This window comes from Vombatus ursinus, unplaced genomic scaffold (assembly GCF_900497805.2).
Source record: "Vombatus ursinus unplaced genomic scaffold, bare-nosed wombat genome assembly UNPS02014883.1, whole genome shotgun sequence".
Classification (NCBI taxonomy): Eukaryota; Metazoa; Chordata; class Mammalia; order Diprotodontia; family Vombatidae; genus Vombatus; species Vombatus ursinus.
This window is the reverse complement of record NW_020954661.1, coordinates 483,833-496,640: the sequence shown is the minus strand read 5'-3', so window position 1 is coordinate 496,640 and position 12,808 is coordinate 483,833. Positions and strand designations below refer to the sequence as shown.

At 32.9% G+C, this 12,808-nt stretch overlaps 1 protein-coding gene across 1 annotated transcript; it reads left to right on the top strand.

Moving 5' to 3' along the window:
- The first annotated feature begins 5,392 nt into the window (after positions 1 to 5,392).
- LOC114028459 (olfactory receptor 10AG1-like) lies at positions 5,393 to 6,229 on the top strand. Its single transcript, XM_027842694.1, has one exon. It carries the CDS (start codon positions 5,393 to 5,395, stop codon positions 6,227 to 6,229), a length of 837 nt encoding a protein of 278 aa, XP_027698495.1.
- The last annotated feature ends 6,579 nt before the right edge of the window (positions 6,230 to 12,808 follow it).

The window sequence follows — 12,808 nt, the reverse complement described above, 5'->3', positions numbered from 1 at the left end:
TGTTGCAGATGAAGAAACTGAGGCTAAGTTATGTAAACCTACTTCCCACCAATTTTACAGTCAGCAATCAGCACAGAAAACTCTAGAACCATAGTCCCCTAACTAATTCCAGAGCTCTCTCCAGGGTATCACCTTGTTAAGGTTATTCAGAATGCTGGACTTTGTCTTAAAAAGAAAAGATTGGGCTTCTCATTAAGAAGTGACAAATAGCATGTGAGAGGCCTTTTCCCATAAGATCACAGAAGAGGAAGGATCTTTTTTTCTATTTAAACAGGTCCAGAGGCTTTAAATAAAATAGCATTTTAGAAGAATATAAAACTCTGTTTATTATTTTGTAGGTAAGACAGAGGATTTAATGATCAAACGTCACCTGCATTTAGTTAATTGTATATCTTTAAGTCAGTATATATTAGATCTTCTACAGTCTTCAAGGAAAGATGTGGGTTATTATTATTTTATGCCAATCAAGAAAGGTATGTTTGAGTTCTTTCTTTGTCAAAGATCCAGGTTTGTGTCTTGAGAAATATATCTGTAGTTAGGTGATCTGTAATATGTATAGATATGTGTAAATGCATATACATATGTATACATATATGTAATATCAATACACATTTATGAAGCTTAGTAAGTGGAATCCTTAGGGATGAAGATTTAGCAAAGGGAACAAGAATTAAAATTTCATAGAACTTGCCTAAATTGGGAAAAAGGGAGAAAGAAAGAAAGAAAGAAAGAAAGAAGAGAGAAAAAAGAAAGAAAGAAAGAGAGGAGGGAAGGAAGGAAGTTCTTGCTACAGTGGAATGTATACATTTCAAAGTTGTATCATATTCAGATGAAATGACATGTATATATTTGGTAAAATTATAAACTTTTTAGGAATGCAAATATCCATTAAATTAATGTTTACATTAATTAAAATTACATCTAGTCATAATAAGAAATAAAAAAACAAGTCATAAAGAATGAGAAGCATTTTAAGTGTGAAAGCACTTAAGTCATTGTTGCTTTGCTTAGAATGATGGAAAATGTATCCTATTTAAGAAAAATGAAGAAATCTCTGTATTTACCATAGAGACAAAGGCAAAATTTCTTCTTCTACTGTATAATATCTTCTCAAAGCAAATAATGAGCCCGTGTTTTTCACAGATTTCTTTTAGTGGTACTGCCAATCTAACTCATAGATGGTTAAAGTACTGTGACCACACAAATCTTTTATTTCCAGTCTATTTCTAGATTGGCCCTAGAAAATCTAAAGCTGGGTGACATGTCTTTCCTTCCAGGTAATATTCTTTGGAAATACATAATCAGTTTCCACTTTCCATTCTTTTGATCTATGTCTTGTACCTTCCAATAAGAATTTCAGATTTTGAAGGAAACTATCTCCAAAATGCACTTTTACTCCATATGCACCCAAAAAAGAGTGGGAAAAGGGGAGGAAGAGTGAAAGGTAAAGAAAGTGATAGAGAAAGAGGAAGAAAGAGAAAGAGATAAGAAAAGGAACCAAGGGATGAAGAAAAATAGAAAAGAAAAAAATGTGAAGAAAGCACTTGTCAGTGTATTTAACGTTGATAATCTTCCAAAGAACTGTTTAGGAGGGGAAAGTTAAAAGATTTCAATAATGGCATGTTAAAATTATGTTATTTCATTTTCATGATAATCATTTTAAAAAGAGTGAGGTTGACCATCAGCACATTTAAATATTGGGGAAGCGGCTTTATTTTTATGCTGTCTTCCAATGTTGCTGATCATATGACTTTCTAAAGTACTTCAACCTTAAATTTAATTCATTATTTATTCATTAGAACTTACAATATAATTAAAGTAATAAGCCTTAGAATAAGAATAATACTAGAATTTGGAGGGAAATTGTATCATATAACATGGATTGTTTGTGATATAAGCAGCCTGATATATAGAATGTAAGAATGATAATGGACCTTATAGACCATTTGGTCCACTTCATTTTGCTACAGTTGGAGAATGTGAGTCCAAATTTCATGAATGGCAATAAACATTGCAAGCATCCAGAGCTGGGGCTAAATGTGAGGCTTGAAAGCAAGTGATATTTTATGATAAAAAATAATTTTATTCTTTTCACTTTTCAAATAACTTTCATCTGTACATTTTCATTTGATATGAGGATGGATATTATTGCTCATATTTCAAAGATGCAAAGTAAGAAGTGTAAAATTAGGCATATTTCACGTTACACAGTATAATTTTTTTGACAATGTAAGACTAAAATTCAAGACTAATCATTGAGACCAGTGATCTTTCCACCCAAAGATACTGCCCATGCTCTTTTCTAATTTCACAGGGAAGTTGAGAGTATAGGGGCAGAAGAGGGGTTTAGATTATGAGCTGTTGATTGGAATGCAGAAAGGGCCAAGTTAATCTTAGATCGCTATGCAGGATTACCTGACTGCAGAAAATGCATATAAGGCATAATATACCTAAAGCGAAATGTTATTCCTCATTGAAATTTTAAAATGTGTGTATTATTTTTATTGATCCTTCATTAATTGCTTGGATCATCTATTTCTGCTTCACTCTAAGGCCTCCTAGGCTCCCATGTCTCAAGGGAAATTCACCTTCATTTTTTTTCAATGGGCTTTGTCTAAGCTATTTTTTTTACTGCCCCGTAGAACCTACTTAGTAAATGTCTGCTTCTCTCAAAGGTCCATTCTTAATTCTTTCATGTGGAAAGATAGCAAAAATTAATTAACTCAAATTGCAAGCATAGTAATAGGCCAGCTACTGGGTGAAGTGGGTAGAAAATGTCAAATATAGTAGCATAAGTTCGGGCCTTGAAATTTATTATTTCATCTTGCTACCTTTGAGATCTTGGGTAAATTTTAACCTCTATGGACTTAGGTTACTTTATTTACAACATGAATAGATTTGAGTACAAACCTGAAAGATCTCTTCCATATCTATTACATGATCCTATTAATCTAATAACCAATAATTTAAAATGATCCAAGTGGAATTTCAGGCCTCAAACAGGGACAGAGTTATTTTGGATCAGAAAGCCTTCCTAATACCTCTGTTGTTATGAAAAAAATTCAATCTATTTCGCTTTATAATTGAAAAAATATTGATTGATTATTGATGACAAAGTATATGCAAGCTAGAGAAAGAGCCCTTTCAAAGAGGTTAGAACCTAATTGCCAGTCTAGGATACATATATTGAAAAAAATATAATGAATTTTGTAAGGCATCACATGCTAAACACCAAATTGTGGTGCAAGTTGAATGTTGCAGGAATTCTGAGAAGGTAAGTTTGCCTGATTTCATATGGTCAAAGGAAGCTTCATAAAAAATAGGGATTGTTGAATGGAGCCTTTTTGGAGTGATGGAATTCAGACAAGAGGACATCAATGTTGAAAAAATTATGGAAGTAGAATAGCAGGATTGAAAATATGATGACAGAAAAAAGAATGACTTAGTTATGGTTTGGGAAATAAAGTTTTTGCTCCTTTTTTATTTGTTGGTTTGTATTTTAAATCTGCCCACTCTAGCAATCAAACACTAAGCATTTATTCATCATCTACTACATCATTCAATGTGTCAAGAACTGGTCATATATTTTAAAATGGCCTGTATAAAAAATCATGGCAAGGAAACTTCCTTTCTAATTAAAGAGAACTACCATTGTGCAATAAAAAGAACACTGAATTGCAGCCCAGTCAAACTTGGTTGATTTTTACTTCTCTGGCCATAGAATCATTTTCTGAATCCATCAGGGTTTCAGCTAAGGGTTCTGTCTTCCTGTTTCATTAGCAATGATCCCCATATGCTGTACTGAAGATACAAGTGTCATCGAGTGGATACATTTCACATACTGTTTTCCATATTAGAATTCCTGGTTTGTTTTCACAGAAGTTAATATAATCTAAATGTGCCAGAACTATGTAATCCTAGAAACACTGAAGAAGAAGGGACCTGAAAGTGAGATATTTAAAGGACATTAAAAAAGAACATAGCTTTTTTTAATGAATAAGGGATCTTGGTACATATAATGTGAGAGCAAGAAAATATCTACACTATAGGATTTTTTTTATAAATTAACTTATTTTCAGGAGACTAAAGTGTATTTTCCTCTTACCTGAGTTCTATTGGGGTAAGCACTTTGTAACAAATATGTAGTCAAAGAATATACCATCTTACTTTTGTGTATGTGTGTGTATGCATAAATAGATAGACCTTTTAAATCTTAGACTCTAGTAGGTGGTCTACTATACACATTATATACACACCAATATATACATACATATACATATTTTATGTATGTCTCTCTGTGTGTATATGTATAACACACATGTATATGTGTTTTATTTCTATTGTTCTTGCTATCACTATCTGAAAATATACGCCTGTAGGTATATATACATACATACATATATACACAATATATGTAAGTTGTGTGTATATGTGTGTATGCAAACATACACCCATAGGTTTATATCTTATTTTACATTGTGTATTCATTCTATCTGTCAGATAAAAATAGCAATATGCTTTTTAATTGGTCTTCTGAAATCCTGGTTGATTACATTGTTGATCAGAAGAATATAACCATTGAGATAGGAAGAATACCCTTTATACTGTAGGCCATGATCAATATTCTTTATATTATTCCAATTATTTTTGGTGAATCATATTAGCAATGTGTCTGAGATCAGTTACTCTCATGTCCTTTGATATTTGGCAATCTGTTACAGAGGTGCATAAACTAACTTTTTAAACTGAATAAAAATGTGGAGATGCAAGTGAATTTTCTATAGGTTTAAGGAAGAAAGTTGATAATAATAATATTTATAATTATAAGAATGATAATGAGCAAGGTGATAATGATGAAGTTGGCAATGATGTCTTTGTTCTCATTTCATTTAATGCACGTAAGATACGAAGATTCCAGGGACAATTTGCTATACTGATATTTTAATTTTTTGTAATTTCTATTATTCTTGTTACCCTTGTATGAATCCCATCTTCTTTTCCTAGGTGGAATCCAGATTTAAAAAAGAATGAAAAAAGGTTCACTATGCCATTATGATATAGAAATTTAATTTTCTGTGGACTCTTGCACAGATGAATATAATTACTGGTTTTGTGGTTTATTATTATGCTTATTATCCTCATTATTATGCTTATTATAAATATTGAGTTGAAAAGTGAGAATTTAATATTTTAATTGTTTAATTAAAGGGGTCTTAGATATTTGAAACAGACTATTAAAGAGTTGAAAAGAAATTATCATTTAATCTAAACTCATTAATTACAGAGGACAAATTCAGGCCCAGAGTGAGGAACTGATTCACACATCCTTGCTTCACTATCTCTTCATTTGGAAGCTACAGAATAAATGGGAGGAGAAAATCTCACTGGCATAATGGAATTCATTCTCCTGGGATTTTCTGAGGTTCCAAATCTTCAAGGATTCTTATTTGGGATTTTTGTTATCATCTATGTGAGTATACTGACAGGAAATGGACTCATCATTGTAGTAACCAAGTTTGACCCTGCTCTCCAGACCCCCATGTATTTTTTTCTTGGAAATTTTTCCTTTTTGGAAATTTGTTACACATCAGTGACTCTCCCCAGAATGCTGGCAGACCTTTGGATACAAAGGAGAAACATTTTTCTTTCAACCTGTGCTATACAACTTGGCTTCTTTCTTATTTTTGGGTGTACTGAGCGCTTCCTCTTGGCAGTGATGGCTTATGATCATTATGTGGCTATTTGTAGGCCTCTTTACTATCCTTTAATCATGAACTACAAAATGTGTGTCCAGTTGGTGATTGGCTCCTGGATCAGTGCAATTTCAGTCCAGGCAGGGTTGACATATGAGATTTTCTCTCTTCCCTTCTGTGGTTCTAACAAGCTCAATCATGTTTTCTGTGATGTTCCTCCCTTAGTGAAACTAACATGTGGGGACAATTTATTTAATGAATTTCCAGTCTATGTTAATGCTGTGCTGTTTGGTATGGTTCCTTCTCTATTGATACTTGTGTCCTACATTAAAATAATCACCACTATCCTGAAGCTTCCATCAGCTACAGGGAGATCCAAAGCCTTCTCTACATGTTCCTCCCACCTCATTGTCATAGGCTTATTCTTTGGATCTGCTACTATTGCATATTTACTCCCCAAGTCCAAAGAATCAGGAGGAACAGATAAAATACTATCTCTTTTCTATACCACTGTGACCCCATTGTTTAATCCCTAATATATAGTCTGAGGAACAAGGATGTCATTGTGGCAATGAAGAAATTATTACCTAAGTAGCTTGGATCATCCAGCAAATAGCAAAACTTGACAGCCATGAATTCAGTCTATTTAATCCAAGCTTCCTTCAAGAACCCCATCTCTGTCAAGAATTCCATATAGGTAATGTTGCCACCAAAATTATTAATAATAATTATCCTAATGATATCAGCATATAGAGAGAAAAATACATTTCATAAAGCACTTGAAATACATATATAGAGATATATTTAAGTCTATATATATGTGTGTGTATATATATATATATACATATAAATACACACACACAAGCATATATTTGTGTATTATAGATTTAGAAGTCTCTTACACACACACACACATTCAGAGTTAGGTGACACAGTGAAGAGATTTCTGATCAATGGAGTCAGAAAAAGTTGACTTCAAATCTGGCCTTAGACATTTATTTGTTGTGTGACCCTGGACAAGTCTCTTAACTTCTGCTTCCCTCATTTGTAAAATGAGAGAAACGACAGCACCTGACACACAGATCCTTGTGAGGATCAAATGAAATAATTTTGGACAACTTTTACCACAATGCTGTAGAACCCTCTCCAAACCATTTTGGACCCCAACATCAGAGATTTGGCCAATCAGGAGAAACATTTCGGCCCACTCTGGGCTTAAACTACCATAATGCTTTGCATACTCTGGACAAGCATTGCTCTGCTCACTGAGTGAACTCAAAATACCTTTCCTATGTCAGCAACCATAGGAATGGAGGAGTCTGTCCAAGAGCATTCTTTTGTTTGTGACCATGAAGATGCCTTCACCTACACACTACCTTGAATAATGGGACTTTTCTTATCTTAGTGTTTTATGGACATGCACTATGTTATGTGATATTAATGGTAAAAGAAATACAGATATCCTGGTTCTATAATTTCAGCTGACACTTTGACATTCTCCTGTTTTATTGTATTTATAACTTATTCACTTAAGAGTTTCTTTTCTTATATCATGGTTAAACATTTGGAGAACATAATTTTGGCTGACATGATCCAGGAAGGGAGGGAGGGGTGAGAGGGAATTGCTCTGAACATACATAAATCCTCTTTGTCTGTCCATCTTTGGGTTCATTGTCTCACAATGAGCTCCCATGCATATCTTTTTATGTATGTTTTACAAGCTTTGAGATAAATAAACTCTCATACTCAGACTAATTTTGTTTGTCTTTCTAAAATGAACTTAGTAACTATATAGTAGGCTCTATATAAAGGTTCATTCCCTCATCTCTGTAATATCTCTAATATATGCACATGTGTGTCCAAATAGGGATAAATAAAAGAAAAGAAATATCATATATATATGTATATATATATATACATATAATGTGTATGTGTGTGTGTGTGTGTGTATTTACAGAGAGAGAGTTTAGATATTAGGCAAAAGAACAATAATAACAGTAAGGATGGTATAACACTTCATTTATCTGTCACTTTGTATTTTACAAAATATATTTTGACAAATATTCTCCCTGTTGAACTTGACATCACCTTTCAAATAATTTCTGTTTCACCAATAAATAGACTCGCACAGAAAAATGTATATCTTGATCCAAATCATACAGATAATTATAGGGGATAAGTGGTAAGAACACTGATCTGGTCCAGGATCCTTTCTAAGACATAGTATTTCCTCCTTTCTAGGTAGACAGACACATTTGGAGGTAAAACAATGTGATTAAAGACAGAAAGGAATTAGGGGGAGTTAAGGGGAGGGAGTTTATCAATGAAAAGGTCATTGAAATATAGTTCTTACTCTTACTCTCATTCATATCTGTCTCTCTCATTCGTCTCTCTCTCTCTCTCTCTCTCTCTCTCTCTCTCTCTCTCTCTCTCTCTCTCTCTCTTTCCCTTAAATTAAGAATCACAGAGATTCACTTCTCTTGGTGACACTTCTATTTTACAAGAATCTAGCAGCCTACTGTCATTTCCTGACTTCTAGTCTCATCCCAGAGTTCTAGGGTCAATTTTGTCTGGTTACTGTTCTGGGTTAAAAAAAAAAAAACAGGTAGGAACCAAAAAATTCAATTCATATCATGAATTTCCTACTTTTTTCCATTTTCCTGTAATGGATCTCTTAAATATTTGCCATGATATAAGGAATTGATAACAAATTCACACTAAAGTTATTGCTTAAAAATGTTTATTGTTTTACCTCTCCCAAAGGGAATTCAAAGGAGGAAAATTAATTAAGTAAAGGAATGAGACTTTAAAAATGGGGATTCCTGAGTTGGTCAGTGGGGGAATTATCTTGTAATAGGAGGTATGCCACCTGACCCTGAAATCATATATGAAATCTAATTTCCCTCGTATATTAAATCTAATAAACATCAAATGCTTACTAAGTTTAGGACACAAAAGAAAGCAGAGCATAAGACATTACCAGGAGAGCCCAGTCTTCAAAGAACCTAAACATTTTATTATTTTATTTATTACTGTTTCTTATTTCTATGTTATTCTTATCATTATCTCATTAGAATGAGACTTATATGCTGGTTAAAATAAAATCAGAACAGTTCTTAAAAAATAGCAATGTTTTCATAATCACATGAAAGAATGCCCAAAATTATTAAATGAAGTGCAAATCAAAATAAAACTGAGATTTCATGTTACACACTACAAACTGACATGCAGTAGTGGGAAGTTCAAAGCTGTTAAACATTGCACGTTTTGGGAATTTTTAATGTGTCAATCAGTTTTGTTGATTTTCCTTTATGAAAATATTATTTGTCAAATGAGATGATTGTCTCAGAGGGGCACTGGCTACTTAATATAACCATAGGGATATAAGAAATAGAAAACATTAGCAATAACTTATTTCAAAGAAGAAAAAAATCTAAGATGATAACATATTACATGGTACATGGTATATGTAGGTTACAAATTAATGCTGGCTTTCACAGAGAAGCCTTCACAAAAGATGGAGAAATTTAAATAAGGTCTAGAAAGAATGTCAGAAAGCTAGTAAGAAGAAAGAGTAGGGGAATAACAAGAACCAGATGAACTCTTAGACTATTTTAAGATTCTGAAAAAATATATAATATAAGGCTTTATTTATATATAAGTTATTACTTTCTCTTTTATTTCCTATCCAAAGCACATGGAGGGTAGTATCCTCTATCCAAAGTCACAAACTTAATTTAGGCTTCCATTGCCTCTTTTTCTGTATTATCACAGAGATGTTTTAATTACTATCTATGGTTCATGCCTTTAAATCTTTCCTTGCAATTCCTTCTCCATGATTTTTTTTATTTTCAATATGAACAATGTCATAACCTTAATCAATGATAAAATATTATTTTGCCCTGATCTTGTCTTTAAAAGTTCATAACTTTTTTGTAACATGTGTTAGTATGTTGGGAAACATACACATATGTTTGAGATTCATTATTATTTTAAACTGATACATACATATGTACATACATATGCATACATATACATATATACATATACATATATACATGTTATATATATATATATATATATATATGTATACACACACACACACATATACACATAATCAAAACAGTCTGTAGACCACTGCTTTAGAGGAGGGAAATTAAAACATAGAATGTTGGATATGGGAGGGACATTACTGCTTGTCAAATACAAATACCAAGTTTTACAGAAGAGGAAACTGACTCAGATATTTGAAATGTTTTCCTGTCCTGAACCTAACATTTATATAATAAATAGAAACAATATCAGAATCAAACCACACAGATGAAGGAGAGTATATTGTTCTGGAATTTTCTGACCTTTTTAACCTCCAAGAGTATCTGTTTGAGATTTCCTTAGTCTCCGACATGATTACTCTATTGGGAAATGTTTTCATCACTATCCTCATTAAATATGATCTAGCTCTTCATAGAACCATGAATTTTCCCTCAATGGGAACTTTTCCTTCTTGGATTTCTGTTACATGTCAATCACTCTTCTCAGATTTCTGAGAGATGTTTGGAGCTTAAAGAGAATAATTTTCTTGTCACCATTTGCTATGCAACTTTTGTTTCCTTTGTATTTTGGGAGTCACTAAAAGCTTCCTCTCACCTCTGGTGGTTTATTACAAAAGTATAGTCATTTAAGCCTTTGCACTGTAGTTTCATCATGAACTGCAAGATATCTGACCCTCTGGTAATTGGTTCCTGGATTGTTGGGTTCTCGTTGTGGCCTAATGGGAAAAGAAGGGCCATCTCTTTCACACACAATCACATTCACCAAATAACTCAAAAATTATTCTTAATGGAACACAGACTGGTGGGATATAGGTTGCAAGGGTGACAGCAATATAGCTAACTAGGTACATAGAAAGAGTCACAATGAAGGAATCTCAAAAGGAAAGGCATTAGAATCCTCCAGTGCTTAAGAGTTAGTACTCAAATTTTACCATTCAAACAAAGTTGTATCATAAGCCTTAATCCCTGTTTCTCCAAGATAGTACCAGGTGATGCTTTCACATGTAGTATTTACATCAATATACAGTTTTTATCACTACTGCACTCAATGTCTAATAAAAGTTGTCTTTGCTTTTTGATAATCAGAACAATTGCAGCATACTTGCTGAAGTCATGCATCATCAAAGCCCATCTCACATTCTATCTCTATTTTTTTTCCTATTACCTTTGCCTCTTTCTGTTGGTCTAGGAGCTATCATTAGATTATGATCCCTTTCAGGCACTCCTTCTCTCTGTCTCCACTAATACCTTTTTTGCACCCTACAGGAAAATCTCTTTTCCCAAACTCTGTAAGACTTCTCAGAAAAGAACCTGAAATAGCAAAATTATGTATTAGAGATTAGAGCCTCCCAGTAGCATGATCCTTTAAGATTTATGAAATATTTAGAAAGAAAGTCTCTTCCTATGCACCAAGCATAGAATTATAGATTATAATAGGAAATCAACCAGTGATGTCATTTGGAACTCCTGGATGATGAAACTCATTCTATCAATTAAGGAAGACTTTACTAGAACTTAAAATCTTCAAAAACTGCCTAAAGTAGTGAAACATAAAAGCAATTTGTCCACAGCCACATGGCCAAAATGTATCAGAATTTGGAATTGGCCAGATCACAGTATACTACATCAGATGGCAAATTATAAAAACTTTAATTAATGTTTTACCTAAAAATGATTGCTTGAATGAATTGTTAAAATGAATTCAGGATGGAGAAAGGAAGACTGAAGTCTCTGAGGTCATTTATTCCCAAACTACAGGTTTATACAGTGACCTACGTCTGAAAGTGACAATATGTAAGTTAAGGACAGCATTTCAATATTTTAAAACAATTTATTAGCTCTATAATGCTCACTTTCAGTGTTTTTTTTTTGTTTTACCCTGTTATACTTTTCAACAAAAGCAATGATAAAAATGTGTTGTAAATATCCAGAGTAATTTAATATACTATTAACAATATGCTTTTTGATTTCTTCATTAAGTCAATACACAACTTTTTGCAAAAAAAAGCTCCAAAATAAAATTTGTAACAACTGCATGTTTGGTAGTATTCCAGTGAGAATAGATGATAAATGAAAGTGTCCCAATCAGAAAAATGACAGGAACAAGTTGAAAAAGCAGAAAAGCAAATGGCTTAATAAGATCAGTCAAAGCTAGAAGAAAATGTGATATTTATCTTTTTCCCACCTTAATCACAAAAGTGATCCTTATTGAGGACTGCCTATTCTTATAGGAAGTAGTATGACCATGGGGAAAGGACTATATCAAGGGGTCATAGGACGTGGGTTAACCCTATTTCTCTAAATCTCGGGTTACTCATTTGTGTCTTAGGGGATTACAATATGTGATCATTAAAGGTTTCTCTGATAATTGGAGATATCATACTGAAGACATAAACATCATATCCCTCTTTATATGTTGTCAATTTGAGTTATAAATAAGGTTTTGCCTAAATTAAATTCAATGTAAATGGCCAAGAAAACTGAGCTGAGACTTTAAATACAAGAGGATGTAGAATGAAGCAGAAAGCTTTTCATGATTTCACAGTCTCAATCTTCATATTTTTGGTAGTCTTCAGATAGAAATGGAAGTTGGATGAAACATTAAATTACTTGACTTTTAAGTGTAATGTGTAATGAACCACTGTGCAAGTGGATAAAAAAATCATTATTTTTATTTATGGAAAAAAGTTTCAGAATTTAAACTCATTCTCTGTAGTTTCATTTAAAGAATCTTTGAGAAATGATAGAAAGGATGATAAGGAAACTATAATTCACAAAATCATATGTTTGTCATATGCTCCTTTATGTCTATGTATTTGGAGAGCTTTCCATTGAATGGACCTTGAAAATTTTGTGCATTTTGTATGGTTATATGTAATAAGGGATATCTAAGTGGCATAGTGGATAGAGTCCTTGACCTCAAGTTGCAAAGACTCATCTTCCTGAATTCAAATTGACCTCAGATACTTACTAGCTACCTTGGGCTTGGGCAAGTCACTTAACCCTGTTGGCATCAATTTTTATCTGTAAAATGAGCTGGAGAAAGAAATGGCAAACCACTCC